Source organism: Nyctibius grandis, chromosome 19 (assembly GCF_013368605.1).
Source record: "Nyctibius grandis isolate bNycGra1 chromosome 19, bNycGra1.pri, whole genome shotgun sequence".
NCBI classification, from domain to species: Eukaryota; Metazoa; Chordata; class Aves; order Nyctibiiformes; family Nyctibiidae; genus Nyctibius; species Nyctibius grandis.
The window spans coordinates 2099105-2122238 of NC_090676.1; the positions used below are offsets into that span (position 1 = coordinate 2099105).

At 46.4% G+C, this 23134-nt stretch overlaps 1 protein-coding gene across 1 annotated transcript in view; it reads left to right on the plus strand.

The window, feature by feature from the left end:
* The window catches only part of LOC137672252 (peroxidasin homolog), a 41090-nt gene that overhangs the window by 10734 nt on the left and 7222 nt on the right, over window positions 1-23134 (plus strand). The window contains exons 3-16 of the mRNA XM_068416357.1: window positions 4208-4279; window positions 4515-4586; window positions 6732-6803; window positions 8339-8410; window positions 9994-10163; window positions 12292-12409; window positions 13998-14167; window positions 14565-14837; window positions 14980-15096; window positions 16657-16815; window positions 18151-18263; window positions 19533-19689; window positions 21135-21243; window positions 21996-22153. Coding sequence (XP_068272458.1) covers window positions 4208-4279; window positions 4515-4586; window positions 6732-6803; window positions 8339-8410; window positions 9994-10163; window positions 12292-12409; window positions 13998-14167; window positions 14565-14837; window positions 14980-15096; window positions 16657-16815; window positions 18151-18263; window positions 19533-19689; window positions 21135-21243; window positions 21996-22153 — 1832 coding nt within the window. The remainder of the gene's footprint in view (window positions 1-4207; window positions 4280-4514; window positions 4587-6731; window positions 6804-8338; window positions 8411-9993; window positions 10164-12291; window positions 12410-13997; window positions 14168-14564; window positions 14838-14979; window positions 15097-16656; window positions 16816-18150; window positions 18264-19532; window positions 19690-21134; window positions 21244-21995; window positions 22154-23134) is intronic.

The following is a 23134-nucleotide window of genomic DNA, read 5'->3' on the forward strand; positions in this document are numbered from 1 at the left end:
CAGCATCATCTATAGAAGTGGCCACCCCTGGGAACAAAGCACTATTTCTTAACTTCTCCAGTAGGTATTTTGTTCAGCCTGTGGAATGGGCACCCTGGAGAATAGGGACTCTGTGGAGACCACATCATGGTATGTGCTTCTGCCTGGGCCTTTGCCCTGCCAATGTCCTTGCTCACATCATGTTTCTTTTTCTGCTTAGGTGAGAGCAAAAGGCACTTCTGGCGAGCTCAGCAGCTCTCCTTTACATGCTGCTTGTAAAGGGTTTCAGGGTGAATGACAGGAGTAACATGAAGGCTGTGTCTTGAATCCTCTAGTAGCTCATGAGAGAATGTGTTCCTGCCAGTGAGGAAGGGATGTCAGAGCCTGCTTGGATCTCAGAATAAAAGTTTCTCCCTCAAATATGGGAAATGGCTATTCCAGATCATTCTGTCAACAAGGGAGAATGCATGGCTGAACATGAAACTCACTTTTTCTCCCCCTTTAAATACATTATGTGATGATTTCTATTAATGGTGGAAGGAAAAATACAGCTGTTATGTCACAACGACTGTAGCATGTGATTTGTCAGATGAAAAGAGGAAAGAGTACATGGTTTGAGTCTGAATTCTGTACTGTCACATCATTTAATACATTCTTCAAAACAGAAAATGACTCGTTTAATGCAATTTAAGCCTGTGCTTGGCAATCCAGAGAGAGGGTGGGGAAGAAGAAGGGAGGGGTGGTCAGGACATAAAACCTAAAGGAAACTGAATGTAAGATGTTCTCTTACTGAATCTGGGCCAGATCTCATGGTGCTTGTATATCTTAAACTTCCCAGAAGAATTTTTCAGGAATAAAACCTGTGTGATTTAGTCCACCTACTCATTTGGAGCCCAATTCACCAGCTGCCATGAAGGGGAATGCTATCATTTTGCTATCTTTTGATAAGCTCCAGGAAATGTACTTCTGGTTCTTTTGATTTAGGTTGTTTTGCTACAGGGTATACTTAAGGCATGCATCGATAATGATCTTTCCAGCTTCTGTCTGCCAGAGCATTTATTCCCAACAGATCTGGTTAGCAGCAGATCTTAGCTTTCAATCCTCTTCAACATTAGCAGGAATTTGGGCGTTTTGCTATTGATTGCAGCTGGGATCAATACCAAGGCCATGCCAGGATTTTGCACACTTCTCTGCCTAGGTGAATTGCACAGAAGTCAAGGAGCAGACAGCTGTGCACAAGCCATCTGAAGTCTTTATAGGAGCCAGATGTGCTGTCTTGTCTGTGGATTTCTCTGAAAGCAGCATTTTGGAACATGTGGACTATGATGGACTTCATAAATTATCTCACTTTTGATTTTCTTCCAGGACATATCCTTCTATTACAATGGGGAATTCTGAGACAGGAAACAGAGATGGCTTCTTCCATACACTTTTTAACCTTTAATTGGGCAACGAACAAATTTTTAAGTATCAGACGATGAGATAAGAGGCTTGTGTGCTGCATGCCATCTGAACTTCCAGAATTTGGCTTGTTTGGCTTGGATCACTGATAACACCCCCTTGAACTGTCCTAAATAGCCAAGACAACAAAGCAGACTAGGTTAATGCTTTTAAATAGCACCAAAATGCAGTCAGACAACATGTTGGAATTTGAAATCCCTCTTGGACTTCAGTTGCAGCCCAGACTTGCTGCGTTGAAGATAAAGGGTCAGTGGAAGAGTCCAGACCACCGTGATGCGTGGGGCTGCTCAGGTTGTTGGCGTGTCCTTGCCTTAAGGACCTGGTCATTGTCTCATGTTCCCTATGAAAGGAGCAGCCGATGCCAGCTGCATGGCAGGGGACAGGTGCTCACGTCCATGGGAATGATGTCGGAGCTGGCACCCGTCTCAGGCCATCTAGTGTCCTCAGAAGTGGGGCCAAGGATCAGATAACAGAGAACAAGCTGCCTTCATTCTCCCCTGGCTGAAGATGAAAGCGCGCTGACAGAGTGCAGGGAAGGAAGGGTGCACGGTTGGTGCCTCTGTTGTCTTTGTCCCGCGGGTAAATAGCCAAAAGCCCTCTCCCGCGCTGCTCTCAAGCAGTTATTTCCAGTCCTTGGGTGCACAATCATCAAATAAACCTTTGGGTTGGTGTTCAGGGGCTGTATTTCCACTCAGCATATCTGGCTGTCAAAGCAGAATAGCGTGTTCCAAGGACTTGACATCATTTTTGCATCCTTATGAGTGAAGTTGGGTTGTTTAACCTCAGCTGTGTGTATTGAGCCATTGCTTCCAGCTGGGCAGGAACTTTCCAGCAACTTTCTGCCTTAACCTCCTCAGGCTGCTTGTCCCCAACCCTGGCAATGTGCAGTTTGGTAGTGGCACCCACAGCCGTGGTAGCAGGGTAGCTAATCAAGAGAGGATATGTTTAAGAAAAGACTGGACATGGCACTTAGTGCCATGGTCTAGTTGACGTGGTGGTGTCAGGGCAATGGTTGGACTCGATGATCCCAGAGGGCTCTTCCAACCTGATTGATTCTGTGATTCTGTGATAGTCAAATCAAGGATACTGAGATTTTTCTCAAACCCTTATTGCTCTGACTTCCAAAAGCTTCTTTGCAGTTGGGTTTCTCACGTGCTTTCTGGACCCTTAATATAATACTCCACCTGAGAACAAGCTGGTGGAAAGCTGGTGTGACGCAGGTGCCTGGCAGTAACTTGTGAAGATGCCACAACACGTCTCTGTTTCTGACATCTTTTATCTTTGCATCCCTGAGGCGTTTGATTTTATCTTCTTCTTTCCCACACGTTTTCTTCCATTTCTCCCCACCTCTTTATCTTTTCTCTCCATCCTTTACCTGCACAAACTATTCTTCCCAGGAAGGGACCTTTGCTTGTAGTGCCAGAGGCTGGCTGATGCTCTGTCTACCCTATTTTCTCCAGCAAAGTGGGGCAGAAGGTTGGGCTTTACTGCTGGGAAAGTGCTGAACTGTCTTCTCACCTGCTGTCTGGTGGCAGATCCTTTTTGAGGAGTGTAGCTATCACAAAAAGGAGCTTGTAAAATAGAAAATGCTCATCCAACGCACGTGTAGAATTTGACCCAACGTTGTAAGGTCTGGCTGCTTGCAGAGGGAATAGCAGTTTTTCCTACAACACTAGAAAAATAAATCTTTGCAGTTCATGGTCGCAGCTCTCCTCTCCATCCACATCTCCATTTAGGAATTTTAAAAAAATAAGTGTAGCTGGTGAAATCCTCGCTCTGAGCTGTTGGGCTATAAGCTCTGCCAGCTCTGCGGCCACCATGAGGTTTGCCAGATATGAACATCAGTAGGATACCGTGGCGAAAGACCGACAGGAGTGGTTAGGCAGCCACGATGAATAGTTAACCGTCGTATGTTAAAGAGCTATTTATAAGTGATTTATTTCCTTCTCTCGGTGTTGGGCTTGGCAGTGGTTGCAGAGGAGGTTTTTGTGGCGTTCAGCTGCGTGGTTACCGCTGTTGCACACAGCGTGGTGGTTACGAGGTTGAGCTGTTTCTGGTCGTTGGCATCGGTCATCATCTGCACGCACAGTCATGGCAACTGCACATACAAGTCGGAGATTGCCTGCCAACGCGATGCTGTCCATAGGTTTTGTATTAAAATCTGGCACAAGGCTCTCTAGATCGAACGAGGCTGTCTCTGAATAGCCCCAGGAACAAGATCTGTGTTTATTTATTTTTCATTTGCACATATTTGTGTACAAAGTGGTTAGAACAAAGCGTTACCATTTTGTAACTCCTATAACTCCACTGTGAACTAGTATTTTAAATGGCATTTGTACTCTTAAAAACTGGCTCTGCACACCCCTACTCACACGTCGTTGAACACAACCATGCACCTTCAAAACCCACTGGGGTTGTACAAGAGTGGCAGCAATGATTTAATTTCTCCCTCCCCTCCCTTCTGCCTGTCCCCCTTCCCCTCATCCCCTTCCTGGATGAAATTGTAACTTTGAGGTGAAAACCACTATGGCAAAAGGTAAAAAAAAGTCTTTGAACATTGTACATGTTGGAAGCACTCGGCACCTCTGGGTGAGAAACCTTCTCATTGACTTAGTGGTGTGAGTATCCAAACTTATTAACTCCTTTAAACCCTGAGCTCTGCAAAACACAGGTTCAGCATTTTTAGTGGGCATCCAGGGACACAAACGCCACAAGTCTCACACGTGCTGAATTCACCGGTTATGTTTTTCTTTCTTGGTTTGAACAGGCTGCTGAATAATAATCGGATAAAACAAATTGCGAGAAGATCCTTTGAAGATCTGGAGAACCTGAAATACCTGTGAGTTGGTAGCTCAGTAGTTTCTTCACCTCTTTGAAATGTAACAACCCGCTTCTAACACTGGCCAGTCAAAGATGTATTTTCTGTGTTAATATCACAGCTATAAAACATTGCCCTTGACTCCACTCAGCAAGCTCTGCGTTGCGTTGGGGTTCATAGCTGTTTCCCGTGTCTTTTTAAAGCACAACTGCTGATCAGTTGGCCTAATGCTTTTTTCTTTCTCTCCTTTTTAAAGCTACCTTTATAAAAATGAAATCCAGAGCATCCAGCAACATGCCTTCAACGGGCTCCGTTCTCTGGAACAGCTGTAAGTACAAACGAGCCTTGTTTGTTGCTGGATGTGATGTGTGTCAGAGCTGATTTATTGGCTCCTCTAACCCAAGTGCTGTGTTTCCAGTAGTGGAGAGTACCAGACACTTAGCAAGGAGTAGGATGAGGCTTCTACTGTTTTATCATCCAGCTTTGCAAGACTGGCTTCATTTGAACACAGCTGGTCCCAGTACTGATTTTGGTTAGTTAATGCTGAGGTCTCTTCCTACTGACGTCCCATATGTTTTCTCCTGACCCTAAACCTCTGGAGCATAGGAAGAGCCCAGCTGTGCTTCTGATTCCCTTTACATCCAAAGACCTTACGATGGGAGGAGATAGAGGTCTGTAGGACAGCTTGAAGCAGAAGGCAGCTGGTGTGTTTATGTCTGCTGGGACTCCTGGAGCAGAGAGTAGGATGTGGCCCCTTTGCTTGAATTGAGGGTGCTGGGTGAGTTTCTGTCTTACCCAAACCTTTGCTGAAAGCCAATGGATGAAGTGCGAGCTGAGAGCTGGGGCAGGGGGTGTTTGTGGGAGCGACGGTGGTGCTCGGATGCTGTAAAGCATCTGGAAATTGCAACGGGGGAAGATGGTGGATCCAAAGAGAGAAATGACCTTCCCCCCAAGCTGCCTGGCACTCTGGGATGAAAGGAGCTTCTCATGTTTTCCTGGCAGCTGGAGCCCCTCACAGTGACACTCTAGCACTCCTTATTTGCTTCCCTTCTGTCTATTGCAAATCTGTGGTGTTTATTCAAAGAAGTTTTGGGTTTTGACTCTTAGTGCTCCACGCTCAAGGTGAGATGGGAAGACTGAGGTCTGACTCTTCTAAAGTGTCCTGCTAAACTGGGATTGCATTTTTCATGCTGGGGTCATGATGTGTTATGTGCATGTGTGTAAATACATGGGTACACATGGAGCGAGTGTGAGCATGGATGTTTGAAGTGTAGGATTTATTTGCATCATTGGAGAACTGGGACCAAAGGTTCTAATTCATGGATTGTGCCAAATGACAGTGTTTATAGGGCTGGAATGTAACTAAGGATTTTGATGTAAAATGGATAGGATCCAGCCTGTTCTCCAGGCCAACAGCAGAAATGGACAGAGTGTAATGGGAAGTTTCAGGCAAGCTTAATAATGGGTGTGCTACCAACCTTGTGTACAAGATGGTTTTTCATCAGCCAGCTCAGCGAGGATGGCTGGGAGCAAACACAGGGAGCAGATACCGGCTCAGCTATGCTGGGAGAGGAGATGATGCTGGCCACAGTGATATTTTAACAATGAGCGTTCCAGACTTGATGTCACGAATAAAAGAAAAAAAAACCCAACAAAACCACAAAACCAACAAACAACCCTCTGAAAGTCCCATCTGTTTTCAATCTCAGGCAGGCATGGTTCCAAAAGAATTAGCTTTGCTCAAATCCTACCCCGTTTTCCTGCACCCCACAAGCCAGCTTTTCAAGAAAAAGTATAACCCGATTGATGGACGGTATCAGATGCTTTCCTCAAGGTCCAAAGCAATGACAGCAGACATCTGAGACTTATTAAAGCACTGTTGCTCCCCGCTGCAGAATCTGAGTCACCGACTCTCGGTTTGTGCTCTGATAGTGGACCATTTATCATGGATCCTTCCATTACAAATCAAGCAGCCATGTGGCAGCTTAGGCAGTTGTTTCTCAATGCAGTCCAGCTACAAGAGCTGAATGAGAATTTGTAGATCAGTGATTAATCCGTGTCCGCTGTGAAATTTATGCCTCTGTGTAAAATAAGGGGGAAGAGTTTAGGCAACTTGGACATTAGGAAGCATTTCTTCTCAGCAAGGGTCATTAGCCATTGGAAGGGGCTGCCCAGGGAGGTGGGGGAGTCACCATCTCTGGAGGGGTTTAAGAAAAGACTGGACATGGCTTCAGGGAAGAGCAAATCTGCCCTCCTCTTGTTAAGAGAGAGGGTAAATAATTGACAGAATAGGGAAAAGCCAGTGTTGGCTACTGGTTTTGTGTGTGGAAAGTGGAGACACTGAAGAGAATGCTGGCTTCTCCACATCTGCCCAGAGATGTGTAGTGACCGACTGGTCGATTGATCTGGAAAGATCTTCTGTCTTTTAAATTGCAATCTGTAACCCTGCCCTTTGTGATTTTCTGTGTGACAGCTACCTGCATTTCAACAACCTGGAAAGCCTGGAGCCAGAGACTTTTAGTGACCTGCCTAAACTTGAAAGGCTGTAAGTAAAGATGGGACCTTTCTTGTGAGTAAGGGGGCGAGGAGAAGGGGAAAAAAACCCCTTCTTTTTATGTAACAGTTTGTGTAGCATGAAGTGTGGTCTTCAAAATGGAGGGAAATGCAAAAAGAAGCTTCCTTGAAGGAGGAGGTTTTACAGACTTGCCAAGTAGAGGGTTACTGAGAATAAGAAGGGAATTTCCCATGTTATGTTATATTCAAGTTTCCACCTAAATAGGGGTAAATCTGCAGAAAGCTCTACGGTTAGCCAAGCCAACTTAAATTTTACTCTGACCATAAGGTCAACATTTGTCACTGTTGGGCAGTGTGTAGCAAAAAAGGGGGTGGAAAAGGAATAAAGTCAGAAGAAAATCTAACAAGAAAAACACACATCCTTCTTGAAAGCAGTTAGGAAACAAAGTCCTGTGTCTTCTGCTCCCCAGGATTGCTTCTAGGAGTAATGTAGCCCCTAGGATGAAAGTTCACATGGTGGTTCCCACTCCATGGTGAAACCAACAGACCCTTCTATGCTGCATGGAAATGTGCCTTACATCCATACACGCTAGGAAAATAAACTCGTGGGATCCAAACACCCTTAGGAAAATTCAGACCTGGATCAATGCAGCATGGCTGACCTCAGTCACTGTATTTGATCCAACAAAAATTCTGTGTTTAAATTTTAGAGGAGGATTTGTCAGCACCCATGCAGGGCAGCTCGGCTGAACTTGCATGTACACGTGTGTATGCAGACACTTGCACGCAAGCTGTGCTGCTTTTGTATTTCTTCCCTGTTCCACCATCCTACTAAAATTGCTTCCGATCTTTTGTTGATCTTGTCTGGGTTTTAGATGTAACCGACATAATTAAGCTTCTCCTTCCATTAAGGGAATGGAGAGTTAATTATTCCATCCTGATCCCTTAGCGCAGTCAGGTTTTTTCTAAGAACTGGGGAGTCTTATCTGTGTGCCAAGACTCTGGAAGTGAGAATTTGCCTCAGCTTTGTTCAGAGATAAGCCCAGTTTAGGCTGTTGTCTGAATTAGATTTACTCCTGCTTTATAACTACATGGAGTCTAGGACATGAGCTGTCTAGTGTCTTCTGCTGGAGCCTTACTTCAATGGCTGCCCTTGTAAAATTCCCATATCTTCTGCAGGGGGGGAAAGAAAAGGTCCTTTCTAAATTAGAGCTGACCCAGGCACAGAAAACAGAGGGTGGGTCCAGTCTGTGGGGATCTCGTGCCCTTTCTCCTCCCTTTGCAGAGAATGAAGCAGATTAACTCCAAGGTTCCAGTTTAAACCTGTTACATCACATCTTGAGTCACCGTTTCCAGTCCACACCCGCTCTCCGCGTTGGTGCGTCGCTTTGCGCTCGCAAATGAACGAAACCCCTGTAGCTCATGGAAACAAACACAGTAGATGTAAAAACTAAGCTCTGTTTTGATGAGCAGCCTTTGTATTTAAACTGAGTTTTGACCTGGGATGTTATCACCTGCCTGGTGTAAATACTGCATGATGTTTTGGCATGGGTTCTCCCCTTGCAGATTCTTGCACAACAACAAGATTTCCAGGATTCATCCAGGGACGTTCTCTCAACTGGAATCCCTCAAACGGCTGTAAGTAAAGAACATTGCAAAGAGCAATTGTTTAGCTTTGATCAAACGGCCAGGACCTGAGGAAAAATGTGCCTGCTTGGCAAAGCTTTTAGTTGTTGCACTTCTAAGGCCACTGGTAAGTTTATAAAACAGTTTTGATTGGACATGAGAGCTGATTTAACCGGTTAGTGGTTTCTTCATGCTAGTGTCTAGTTGTAATCTAACTATAATCTTCTTACAGCTCAAATATGCCACAGGAATGAACATTCCTGGAAAGTCCTCACAACCATCTGCTGTCCTACACAGTTTGAATCCATAAAACATCTTTCAAAAAGGCAGGAGGTCCAGGTCACAGACACGACCTCGAGCAGGTCTGCAGATCAAATTGTAACATAGGAGGAAAAATCATAGTCGTAAAAGAAAAGGCTTTTTTTTCTAGAGATTGAAAATACTCAGGGGGGTGCCGAGGTGCACCATTCTCATCCCATGTAGGAACGCCCTGCTGTGTTATTCCCACATAACCTGGCTGTCTCTTAAGCTTACTTTTTGCTTGCTTAAACCCCCCAGAGCTTTGCTTTGTTTGTCTTTTATGATCTCCGGAAATCAGTTCTATTAAGTGTTTTTGGGGCAAAAAAAGGCAAAAACTCAAGAATTTTGGTGTTCTGCCATGATTTTAAACTACAGGAAAACAATGTGTTTCTCACTGCAGCCCTCTGTGATTTCTGCAAGCAGGTAAAATGCTTCACTTTAACAGGGAATAACTTGTGACGTTGTCTGTAGGTGTCAGAGGAAAAGGTGGGGTGAATATAAAATGCTGTATCAGGTCCTCGTGCGAAATCTCACGTTCTCAAACATTTGTCACTGCAAACATTAGACCTTTCTTCCATGTTTTTTTTTTTAAATGGCCCAAACTCATCTACTGTAAAACTGTCAGTGGGGAAAGAGGCATCAATTAATCCTCCTGTAGGCTTTATTTATCCTTATGCATAGCACTGCAGATAGGAAGGAGGTCAGTGGAGGGAGAGGCCTGGGTGTGCTGGGAGGTCACTGGTGCTCCATTTGGCACGGTTCAGGTGTACATTGTGGTAATAAAAGTTCTTATGGTTGTGCAAAAATGCTGCAGCCTCTAGCAGCTGGTCACAGAAAGAGATTGATCCAAAGCACGCTAAAATCAAGGGGGAGGTTTTTTGAGCTAAGAGTGAAAGAGAATGGAAAGCTCTAACAGAGGCAGTGTTATCTGCTGTTCTTACAGAACTCAGGTTGAAGTCTTCGTCGTGGGGGAAATACCAATATTTCAGTGTCCCCCTTTGCTTCAAATTAAGCCAAAAGTGGATAATCCAGTTTAACAGAATAATTTTCCTTTGAAACTGGAATGGCTTATGGGTAATGTTAGTTTTTCAACTAAATCATTCTGACTTGGTTAAGCGTCCTATTTAAATGTTGTGGGTATCAAATATCTCAAATTTTCATTTGGGGTATAATAAGATACAGGGAAGAACAGCCAGGTGATCCTTTACTCCGGAGGGCTGTTCCCCTCTGCATCCTGGTGAAGGAGGCAGCAGTCAGAGGCTGGGAAACAACCTGCCTTGTCCTCGCTCTTGCAGGCGGCTGGACTCCAACTCCTTGCTTTGCGACTGCGACTTGATGTGGCTGGCTGAGCTGCTGAAGGAATACGCCGAGCAGGGCAACATCCAGACAGCCGCCACCTGCGAGGCTCCTCGGGAGCTGCACGGCCGCTCCATCGTCACCTTGACCGCCCAGGAGTTCAACTGCGGTGAGCGAGGTCAAACCCCTCCACCGGCCACCCCCCAGCCCATGGAGTTGGGCTTTTCTCTAGGAATTGCTTCCTCCACCCCTTTTCCTCCCTCTTCCCTGTCCTGGCATCCTGCTTTCTCCCTCCTTTCACTGCTGAAATGGAGAAATCCCAGGGGGGTCACACGAGTTGTCAGGATAATGCAGAGAAAGCTGACAGTCACGTGGGAGTTGGAGGCAGATAATTTGTCACTGAAAAATGCCATTTTTCTTCTCAGCAAGGGTCATTAGCCATTGGAAGGGGCTGCCCAGGGAGGTGGTGGAGTCACCATTTCTGGAGGGGTTTAAGAAAAGACTGGACATGGCACTTAGTGCCCTGGTCTAGTTGCCATGGTGGTGTCAGGGCAATGGTTGGACTGGATGATCCCAGAGGGCTCTTCCAACCTGGTTGATTCTGTGATTCTGTGAAATGAAAGGGATTGTTCTGAAAAACTCCAAAGTTAAATATTTCATACAGAAAAAGACAAAACTGACTTTTAAGTGCAGGCATCAGTGGAGGCCGGCACAAGCATCGGCTGTGGTTCCCTGGTACTTCACTGCTGGTAGAGTCAGTTTGAGATGTTCCCACTCGCCCAGGCCAGCTCTTAGCATCCCTCCTGGATATGCCAGTCCAGCTGGGTGTGTGTCCATGCTGTGAGCCAGATGGGTGAGATCAGCTGGATTTTGAAGAACTCTCCCTTGCATTCTGCTTTTCTCCTGTGATTTTATTTTTTTTTTTTTTAAATCTTGACTGTTTCACAGCTTAATTTAGGGCACAGCCATGCAGAGAGTTGAACTGGCACAAATGGGTCTGTAACCTCAAGGGACAGGGAGGAATAGGAAGGGTCTAGAGAAAGCAGCTGGGGGCACATGGAGTGGGACCGGGTGCAAGTGGATGTGCCACACAACGAGCTGTCCCCTCAACACCCCCGGTGCCACGGTACAGCCATTAATGTAAATTTGTTCTGGTTTAGGCATGGGCACACAGTGGGATGTCTGTCAAATTAGCCAGAGCACCTGGTGGGAAGATTTTGCTGGCATTAGGCTTTTATGCTGGTATCGTGCCAGCTGGGGAAGACAAACGATGCATAATTCAGCGTAAAGCTCTAATGATGTAGGCAGCTGAGTCAGTACAAAGCCTGCTGGCATCAACTTAACCCACCGCTTTTTAGCAGATGTGGAACAAATCTGCACTGGATCAGCGTTTTGTACCGTGGGGCTGCGGTGGGTTTGGTCCCGCAGTGGCATCGTGGAGGCTGGTTGCCAAGCCGTTGGTGTGCAGTCTAAGGAGCAAGAGCACAGGTCTGCCCCTGGGAAAAGGGGCAGGTTCTCACTTAGTCTTGTGAATAATCCAACTGGTTTTACTGGATTACTGGTGAGCATACAGATTGTTAGACAGGTAAGTGCTCTGCAGAATCAAGAGCTCCTGATCACGTACGTGACTTCATTCCTCTTTTAGCACATCTTTTAAATGTTTAACTTGCTTAGTGTTTGAGCACATCTTGAAGTGAAGCACATAGTGAAAGGCTTGGCCGAGCAGGGATAGGCTGATGAATTAGGGACATCATGAATGAAATCCTGTCAAAAGGGAAGGGGGTGATTTGCAGCAAGCTGGCACTGTGTTTGACTCGATGATCCCAGAGGTCTCTTCCAACCTGATTGATTCTGTGTGTTCAGATGGAGCGGGCGGTTGCTGAGAGCAGCAGGGTGCCAGGGGCAGAAAAACAACCCAAGTGAGGATGCCACTGACTTCTGTGCTTATTTTCGGGGAGACAGGGACCAGCTCTCGGGGCAGCTATAGTGAACCAGTGTGCAGCAGGTCTGTTTTCTCCCAGCGCTGCCCGGGGCTGTGCAGGGAGCTGATCTGCTGCCCGACATATGGGCAATAGGAACAGCCACTTCGATTCTCCAGGGCTTTTAGCGGGCTCAGATGGGTGCTGTTCCCTCCCTGGTATCATCAGTTTTGCTGTTGTTGGTGAGAAGTCTTGGGGTGGCTCTGAGTGGGCGCCGCTGTGCCCAGGGCTCTGCTCAGGGGTTGCGTTACCCACTGCTGGGCTGCGGGTGGGTTTGTGCTGCTCCAGGCTGGGTTGTGTTAATACAGTGTTTTGCAGAGAGGCCTCGCATAACCTCAGAGCCCCACGATGTCGACGTCCTCTTGGGAAACACGGTTTATTTCACCTGCAGGGCAGAAGGCAACCCGAAGCCTGCGATTATTTGGCTGCACAACAAGTAAGTCGCACACGATGAGCCCTGGGGTAGCAAAGGTTTTCAAGCACCGAGCTCTTCAGTGACTGCTTGTAATTACAAGAGCTGTTTCACACAACGTAGAAAAAAGAAAAAAAAGAAATGGATATTCCATGGGTTGTATTTACCTTCCTTTTAACAGCATTCTCTTGTAACCACGTAATCCAAGTGGTGTTTTCATCCACATTTGAAATATTTCATCTGCCTTCGTAATGGATTCCAAGAGCTTATCTTTCCCATAAACATACTCTGCAGGCTGAAAGCAATTGTCTTTTGATAAGAAAAAAAATAAAATTAGTATTTCATGTTGCCCTAAGCCACCGTGCTTGCCATTTATTAACTGCTGAAATGCTTCTGGTCTCTAGGTTTTTCTCACTGAAGGCCTCGCGTGCTGGGAGAATGGCTCTTTTTTTTTCAAAGGGAAAAATCACAGTGCTCCACTGAAAGAGAGACCTTGCCAAGCAGTGTGTAGGTTAAAATATGGACGAAAAATATGAGGCAACACTGGAAAAATATGAGGCTGTGCTAGATGCTAAAGTGTTTCTGGGAAATGCTACACAATAAAATATTCTGTGCTCAAGCAGTTGCCCACTGTGGAAGTGAAGTTACTTTGCTGCTTTACGAGCTTCTTGTCTGTGGGAGCCTGAGTAGGGCTTGGTTATTAATAAAAATGATCAATGTATGCTTCTTCAGCTGACTCCCCACCAGGCAGAGTTTCAGCACAGAGCAAAAGTTTATGGCTGAGTTAAGTCCCCCTGGAAGGAAGGTTTTTGTTAGGGAAACGCTGGCAGGCTCCCAAAGATAGCATTGTACGAGGGGTAATGATAATAAATGTTCTGCAAAGGAGATAGGACTAGAGTGAAGAGACACCAGGGGAATTAAATAAATGCCCAGCAAGCAGATTAGTTTGCATAGTGGATTCAGCCTTTGTCCAAGGGGGAGAGAGGTCCCTTCTCAGTCATCTGCAGCCTTCCAGGATTCCTTCGTGCTGGGACAAATGGGCTGCAGCAGTGGGACCTTCTGCCGCGGGCTGGGATCCAGGAGTCGCAGGTCGTTGTAGAAATAAGGAAGATGTTTCACAGCTCTCGGGTTGGGTTGGAGTCCAAGCTGTGTTGGGGTCCCACAGTGACTTACTCAGAGATTTTTGCCCCCCACCCCCGAGGCCTTTGAGCCTGTTTGAATAGAAATGGCTGCATGCAATAACAATATTAATTCATTATTATATTTGCACTTAGTAAATAATGAGAACAAGCTTTCTGGGCCTAGATGTCCTGACAATAACAACAACGCCATTGCATGGGAAGGGTATGCTCTCCTGATGGGCCATAAATGTCGTCTGTAATCAGTGGTGAGAGAAAAAGTAGCTCACCCAGGGAGTAAATCAGAGCTGGAGCTGAAGTTCAGTGCTGTAAATCATAACTCTTGCTATAAATGTCATGAAGGCTCAGAATAGCTCCAAGGAAGACCAACTCACTGCGATGCACGCAAAGCCCCACCACTGCCCCAGCAGCTCGAGGGAAGACCACCAGCCTCTCCTGCTTTCATACTTCACCTGCTTGTGGCTGTTTTTCAGTAACGAGATTGACATGAAAGACGACAATCGCCTGAACCTGCTGCAAGACGGTACCTTGATGATCCAGAATACCAAGGAGTCGGACAAAGGCGTCTACCAGTGCATGGCCAAGAACATAGCTGGGGAGGTCAAGACACAAGAAGTCGTGCTGCGCTATTTTGGCACCCCATGTAATTGAGCCTTGTGCACCAGCTCGGGTTGGGAAGAGAGTGGCTAACGGCGTAGCGTGGTCTGAGCTTTAGGGGTTCCTTCATGGGAGTGGGGATTTTAGAGGTTGAAGGTAATTTGGGGCTGGGGAGGGAGTTTGGAGGCTGGGATGAGTTCTGCAGCACAAAGGTATCAAGGGTGAAGGGGACACAGGGGTGGGGATGCTCCAGCACTGAGTGACCGGGATGGGGAGGTGGTAGGAACAAGTAGCACCGGTAGAACTGCTCACATGGAGGATTTGGAGGTTAGGGAAGAGCCAGGTGACTGCTAGCTGGGTTGCATGAGGAGCCCAAGCAATTTCTGCCTCTAACTGAGCAGGCAGCAGAGCTTCTGGTTTCTGAAGCACTCGTTTCCTTCCAGCCAAGCCCACTTTTGTGATCCAGCCACAGAACACTGAAGTGCTGATTGGGGAAAGCGTCACCTTGGAGTGCGGGGTCTCTGGGCACCCCCACCCTCGCATCAGCTGGACCCTTGGCACAGGCTCTCCTTTACCGCAGGATTCCCGTTTCGCTATCACCAGCTCTGGAGGACTCTTCATTCGCAACGTCACCTTCTCAGACCAGGGGCAGTACAACTGCAACGCCAGCAACACTGAGGGGTCCATCCAGGCCACAGCAAGGATCATAGTGCAAGGTGAGGACAGTTCTGGGATACAGCGTTTGGTCGGGGGGGTGTATTTAAGCCCTGTGACTGGTTCTGCTCCCATGAACTGGGCATTAACCCAAGTGTGCTGCCTGAGTTTTTCCTGCTGCTCATTCATTGCTTTCCCCTCCAGATTCTCCCAGGTTTCTCCTCATCCCCACTGATCAGACAGTAACTGAGGGACAAAGTGTGGATTTCCCCTGCTCTGCTGAGGGTCACCCTCCACCCGTGATTGCCTGGACAAGGGCAGGTACTGCCTCGCTTGACGTGTGGTTTCTTTCTCTGCCGTGCCACCATCCACGGGGTGTGGGTGAGTCCAGGGCGATGACTTGCAGTGGTGACACAGGACAGATGGTGATCAGCACAGACCTAGTTGCACTAGGAGGTATGTCGTACATCACCAAGGATGACGTTAAGCACTGAGGAGGTGACTCTTAGGTCTATGACACGCTAAGTCATCGTGTCAGAAGGAGAGAGTGTGCCGTTTTTCATCAGCATGAAACCCATGGAAAGCCTCAAACTTCTTCCTGCAGTGGCTTCCTACCTCCTTTGAAAAGGCAAGGTCTGGACACCCCAGGTCAGTGGCTACCACCATGTACCAGCTCTTCATCATTGCCATTGATTTGCTCCTCTTGGGGAGCGTGTTGCAGGAGAGCACCGTTCACCGCTGACACACCTCTGAGGTTTCTTTTAGCTTAGGACAAACCACTTTAGGCCAACAGGTGGTGGTGAACTTGTAAAGTCTCGGATGATTGTTAGCGCTGGCTCCGCTGAACCGATCCCTCCAACACTTTCTGGGACAGAAGCCAATAACGCTTGGCCCAGAGGCCTTCCAACTTTTCCTTATGCTTCACAAGCCATAATTAATGGTTTAGTGCTGTGGACTATTCATGGCTATTATATTCCAGCTTCCACAGCAATAGCTCTGATGCAAAGTTAAGAAGGACCAGCTGAAATTCTCCTCCACCAGCATGTTCTCCACCTCCTTTAACCTGTTTTCCGCCACTGCCCAGATTTCAGAAGATATCTCTTAGAGATATGGAGCACTGCGACAAGAACTAAGGTTAAGAACTGCTTTGTAACCAGGTTTGCTAGGTCACTCAGCAAACTAAGCGAAGCTTAACCAGGCTTCACAGTGCTTTCACAGAAGGCACGCTAAGAGCAAGACCAGAGGAGGAGAAGCGATGGAGCATCGCTCATTCTCAAAGCCACTTTTGACAAAGCGGGGAGGATTCAGATTCCCTTTGGTATTTGGGATGAACAAATAGAGCCCTTATTTGGAGGAAAATGGGATATTAGGAAAAAAAAGTCGCTAAACTGAGAAGTTCTACTAATTTTGTTTGGGTTTGGTAAAGCATTTTAATTTTGAACTTTTCTCCTTAAATAGAGGAAATATTGAAACAATGCAGTTTCCAAACCAAAGAAAATCAAAACACCAAATTAAAAAAGACAATGCTAAATGTTTCCATTGATTTGATTAAACAACCAGTTTGGATAATGGAACACAGATTTGCTATCCATCAGGTGTCAGTAAATCTGCAGTTTGCACTAAGAAAAGGCTCATGAGGAAAGACAAAGGGTACCAGCTCCTTTCCAGTTGCTTAGACAAGACAACTGAGTCACGATCCTGGGTGTGGGAAGAGCAGCATCTGTCCTGGTCCTCACTTAGCAAGATGGAGATGGCATTTCAGGGTGGCTGATGTCATGACGGGAAGGAAATGAAATTTTTTTAACTGTCACACAGATGTCTCCAGTGATGGGAAGAGAAATCTCACGGACAATTAACAAATCGCACTGCTTGTTTGCCCAGGTGGGCCACTGCCGAACGACCGGAGGCACAGCATCCTCTCCACGGGGACCCTGCGGGTGATGAGGGTGGCTTTGCACGACCAAGGCCAGTACGAATGCCATGCTATCAGTGCCATCGGAGTGAGGACCCTCCCGGTACAGCTGTCGGTGACCCCACGAGGTGAGCTGGTGGGAAATATGGGCTGGCAAATGGGTGTTACGTTAACGTTATGGTATATAACACGCTATCTGACAAGGCAGGGAATTGCCCCGGACCCACGGGATGGGATTTGCTTTTGCCTGGGAGCAGACATCTGACCCTGGGAGCTCCATCGGTTGGTGGGAAACGTTAAAGAGATTTCCAGAGTGCCAAGAATTGTAAATTGGAAGAAGCTGCTGCAGTTTTCCTTGAAAATTTATCTGATAGTCTAGAAAAAGTATAACCATGGGAACGAAACTCATCTGGTATGGCCAGGGAATGGGCTGGTGGTGGTTGGCATCTGCACAAATAAATGCTAGAGCAGGGTTATGGGATCAGAAATGACCTTTGACGCCCCTCGGATGAGCTCTGATAGCTGGCCGGTTTGACTGAAAGATGGGGCCCTTTAATGTGTTTGGGAGTTGTTATTAAGAAAATGATTTTGGTAAAAAAAGGAAACGGATTTTTATCTGAGAATTTGCAAAAAAATATATTAATTAAATTCTTAGTAATCTTTTCTTTACTATTTTTAAATTTTGGCTTTCCTACAGAATGAGTTGTAAGATTCTTTTTTTAAATTAAATATTCTGCAAAAAACCTAATTCCTTCTCAGGAAGATTTAACTCTGGCTCCAGATACGTTTGTCTTAAACATTAGCTACCAGGCCATAGGTTCAACCTAAATTCAGGTATTCTAAAATCAAGCCTCTGTAAAACACAAGTCAGGCAGGAATGCTTTCATGTTTTTATTTTCTTTTTTGTTCCCATACAAATAATCGTTCTAAGTAAGCAAACATCCCTGCTTGTTCACAAACGTGGCAGAATTTTACTAATGGTAGACTGGAGGGAAGGAAACTATCTAGAAACAGGAAATTAGTGATGCTTCAAGCACAGAACTCACAGAATATTTTAAGACCAGCAAGATCAATATAATTATTTAACCTGACCTGACTAACACTTGATGAGAGCCTCATCCGATAATTCCTGAATCAATTCACGATCCTTGTTTCAGCCAGAACATCTTTTCTAGAAAGTCTTTGAATTAATGATTTTAAATGACAGAGAACTCGGCACGTTCCTGTGTAATGGCGCCAAGTAGAGACACACAGGAGCAGAAAATAAGGACTGTGAATTCCGGAGGACTTGGTAGAGAGACAGAGAGCAGGGGTGAGCTGACAGCCCTCTGCAGAGCCCTTGCCACAGCAGAAGGAGCCCAGCAGCTCTGGTTTGCCCACGCTGAGATGTTCTGCACGCAGGTTTCTCTGTTTTCCTTGATGCATTTCTTGCACTCGTGACTTTTCTCCCCCGTGTTGCACAGTGATACCCGTGTTCCTTCATCCCCCCCAAGACGTGGTGGCAGAGACAGGCCAGGACGTTGCCATTACGTGCGCCGCCCAAGGAGATCCACGGCCCACCATAACCTGGGTCAAAGTAAGAGACAATACCGTGTACTCGATGGTCACTGGGAAGCAGGATGGCTCCTCTGTGGGAGCTTTAGACAACTCTCTCCTTAAACACCTCTCCCAGCTCAACTAGTTAAATCAGTTTGTGCAATACACATGGAAGAAATTGTGTTTGATGAAAATTTAGGGACCAACATTTCCACTGATCTGGGATTTTTAATGGTCTAAAAGACTGTTGTTTTTTCTCAGGCTTGAAGCCTTGCAACATACATCCCTGTTTTCTCTTGTTCTTCCTTCTAAAGGAGTACCTTGAACCCAGTAGCCTTCCAGGATGTTATTGACTATTCCTGGACAAAACTGAAAATGTTTTTTTTCTAAGTAGTTTGTCCTTATTTCCAGGATTCCCACTGGTGGAACTGGATGATGCTGGTTGGCTTCAGCTTTGATGGGGCAAAGCCACGATCCCTCACAATCACGCTCCAGCCTCGCTGCTCTTTTCAGGGATTCATTAGATGAAGCTCTTTAGACTTTTTCCTGCTGTGCCATAGTACAACACCTGTGACCTTCACTGTGACCTGCCTTTGAGCACAGTCAGGCACAGAGCAAATTAGAGGGGAAAACGCTTGAGCCTCGGTTACCCTGCAGAGGTCTCGTGGGAGGTGACCTTGCAGCTTGCCTTGGGCTCCAGCCAACAGTGGGAGCAGAAGAAAAGCATCTGGGAGGGCAGCAGAGTGAGCATTAGATTGGGGCAGGGCAGCAGAAAGATGTTAAGAAATAGGAGAATAAAAAAGTAAAACCTGAAGCCACTCGCCAGGTTGAGAGGTGGGGTTTGAATGAGCTGCTGCAATCAGCAACGCTGCCCAGAGCCAGCAAAAGCTGATATCTACAGTTCAAGGCCAGCAAAAGCCCATCAGTTTCAGGTTGTCCCAAAACTGAAGACTTTTAGACTTATTCACATGCCGTGAAGCTTCTGTGCCAGCATCAGGGCACAGCACTCGCTCCAGCCAGCCCATCTGTAAGAAGTGCAGAGAAATGTGTGGGGTATCCATGCCCTGCAGTGAGTGCCTGGAGGTGGACCAGGGTGAAGGAGCTGAGCAAGGACCTTCTGGCAGTGGGTCCAGGCAGGAGCAGGTGTCCTTGGGTGGCCTGCTGGTCTCTCTGGAAGAGCAATGCTCACATCTGGTGGCCACATTGGTTCATCGCAGCCGTCTGCGGGTTTGCTGAGTAGGCTGAAGGCTGGGATGATGGAAAGCTTTCCATACCCTGACACGTTTTCTGTCTTTTGATGGTGCAACAGGAGGGTATCCAGATCACAGAGAGCGGCAAGTTCCACGTAAGCCAAGACGGGACCCTTTCCATTCAAGACCTCGGCGTGGCCGACCAGGGCAGATACGAGTGCATAGCAAGAAACCCCTTTGGCTTCACCTCCAGCGCGATGCAGCTCACCATCACTGGTAGGGCATCTCCTGTGGTCCTCTGGAGCCTTCTCTCGCTCTCGTGTAAGGAGGGGCTATAACTTTGACCAGATAACTCTGTTATTTCTTTAGCTTCTCCCCAGACAGGTCCTTCGCAGGAGTGGTCGGGGTCGCTCCGGTGTGTAAGCCCACGCACCTCCCGGCTGCTCCTCGCTGTTTTCTCAGCTGAGCCGCAGTTGCTCCCTGCAAAGCCAAAGGTGGTGTCTGAAACCGCCTCCTGCAAGCCGAGCTGTCGGCGTGCAGGTGTTTACTGCCTCTGCTGGGAGGCAGAAACTTATTATAATGTGCCAGCACGCTCACAAGTCATCGTCTGACCGTAACCTCGCACGCCAGGGGAGGGAGGAGAACAACATTGTCGCTGCAAATACAGGGGCTTAAATGTTCGCTCGGTCCCGTGGGGATGGGAAATAAGTCGCTCGTGTTCAAGCTACTGCTCGGTGCGTTAGGGAAGCTGTGATGAATAAAGAGGAGCAGCGCTCCTCTGCTAGTCAAACCAGAGGTCAAGAGTGGAAATTGTACTTCTTAGAGGGTGAGGAAGAAGTGACAAGGGACAAAAATCAAAGGGAAGCACGAAGGTTAAAAATTTAAGTAGAGGGCTATTGCTCAAGCACGCAGGAGTAACCAGCACGAATAGTGAGTAACTTATTAGATGAACTTGGTATCATCTCCTACACAGGGACTGTATGCAAGGAGCTGAGAATAATCTGAAATTTCTTTGTTGTTTGAAATTATTCCTAAGGTAATTTCTGTGATTTATTCTTGACTGGTACCTCATTTTCCAGTTGGCTATCGCATACGCTGGTAGCCAAATGGGAACTGGTTTGTTCTGCTGTGACAAAGGCCCTGGCTTAAAAATTGCATTCTGTAGTAATTTTAAAGGGTTCATGTGTTTACTTCTGAAGGTATCAAAACAATAGCTTTCTTTTTTTCATTTAAAATGATGTATCTGATGTGTTAACACTAAATTTGAACTGAATTAGAAGTGTTCCACAAATGGAAAATTAATATATGAGCAATATGTTCAATTGAATGTCATAACTTTCAGAAGTTTCCTTTGTGGGAAGTAAATACATTATTTTGGGTTAATCCACTGTGATTTTTACATTTTATTTTTCCAGTTTAACCACCAGCCAAAACAGGCATTTATTTGCAAAGCTGTACAGGAGCAAACTCTGAATAATGTGTGTCCCACAGCCATCTCCTGAAAAAGTCACCTTTTTCAGGCAGCTCATTTCTGCTTCAGAAAATCTGGGTTTTTTTTAAAAAAAAAGAAGTTTAATGGTGTTTATGTTGCAAATGGAAACGCAGTTCAACCTGCGATGAAGCTACTACGAGGCTTGTACTGATACGCAGATTTTCTTGGAAGACAAATTAATATCAAAGTGAGTTTAGGATATTTTTTTCTTTCTTTCTGCTTTGGAAAGCCACGGATGTCGGTCGGAGCGGTGACACGTTTGTAGCCACGTCGCTCCGGGAAGCCATCAGCAGCGTGGACCACGCCATCAACTCAACTCGCACTGAGCTGTTTAGCAAGTAAGTGCATGAAATGCCACGAGCTGAGACTTGAGGCAGAAAAGAGATAAAAAAGACAATGAATGAAGCTTTCTCAAATCTCATTTTATTGTTGACAACCCGCAAATGAAAGCTGCGGTGTTGTTTTGGGTGTTGGAGGTTGAGGATGCACCATGTAGATATAAGGATGTGACAGAGCTTCATAACAGGCCTTTGGGATTCTGGCAAAATCTGATACAGGAATATCACCTCTTCTGTCCCTTATATCTGCAACGTATATTTTGTGAGCTGGAGTTGGCTCCAGAGACAGTGCATAGAAAAAAAAAATCATCAGCATAGTCATTTTATAAATGCAACTGTGTCGGGTGAACAGAAATAATAATACAATAATTCTAACCATTTCCTCAATGAAAAATGACTTCCTGAGTGAATGGTAATTCCTTCCTCTTCCACCCCAATGTATGTTTTTATTGAAAAGATAGTTTGTATTAAGCCCAAAACATCTGGGTTTCAGCTGTTGAAAAGTGAAAAATAAATTACTATAGCAGAAAAAAAAACAGAGATGCTGAGGAAATTAAGTATGTGTATTTTGTTGGGGAAAAATATCCTTTCTTTAATCATCTGCAGTACGCAGGCAAGCCACAGCATCCTTAAACACCAGTTTTGAGGGTCAAGCACCAGAGCCTGACTCCTCTTGCCTGCAGAGTCTCATCGCTCTGAACAGAGTCTGTTTATTTTAACGTCCCTGTGTCACTTCTAACTCCTGGAAACAGACGCCCCAAGACGCCCAATGACTTGCTGGCTCTCTTCCGTTACCCCCGGGACCCCTACACCCTTGAAACAGCCCGGGCAGGTGAGATCTTTGAAAGGACCTTGCAGCTGATTCAGGAACACGTGCAACAAGGTCTAATCGTGGATATGAACGTCACAGGTAGGAGAGAATTTTTTCTTTCCCTTCTTAACTTTGTGTGTAGGATTAAATTAAAACAACAATGTGTAGATATCCAGAAAGTTTAAAAAGTGCTAATTTTGATATGTCAAGAACTGTGTGTCTGGGTTGCAGTGCTCTCTTACATCTCATGGTTTTCATAACAGCCGCAGGGCTGGTCTTGTGGTCACCATACCAGCCCGGTACTCAGGAAAGCGGTTCAGTTCCCTGCTTTGGTAAAGGTTTCTTGACTGGTTATGAAAGCCCTAATCTTTAAGAATACTTAGCCATCTAACTCACAAAGGAGTACCTTTGTGGATCTGAGTTTTGACCCCTCAGTGTCATGGACAAAGAACATTTCTTGCTCTCCAAGTGGCAACGAGAAAAATACTGAAAACTGGTGTATTTGGGTGCTGTAACAGGAAGGGGGATGTCACTCCTCTGTCTCTCTGCTGCTTTGACCTCTTAGCTACAAACTCAGGTGGCTTCCAGCCACTCAGATTCCTTTTATCGAGGCAGGATAGCAAGCACCAAAGCAATGCAACACCAAAAATACCTGGTGAGGTCCAAGCATCCAGCAGCTGGACTCCAAAACTTGCTAGCTGGGACTTCCTTTATGTACAACAGACATTCCTGCACACAGCATGTTTCTACCTATACGTGTGAGTTACCATGGAGCAGGCAGGTACGTTTGGGGCCCATAAGTACTTCTTCCTGCCTGGATGTATTCCAGGCTGCGAGGAGTCTCTCCCCAGGCTGCAGGTCTCGTCTGGGCTGGTCGGACTGCCAGCCTCTCCTCCTCGTTGCCCCGTCAGCATCCGCACAGAGCAGCATTATTCAGCGCTTTCGCACGGCGTAGTGCCCTGGCAGTCACCCACAGCTTCCCTGCTGCTCGTCACGTAGGGTTTGGATGGTCGGTGGTGCTCAAGGTCGCAGTAATAACTCAGAGAGATGTAAAATAAACCCAGGATGGAGACCAAGACC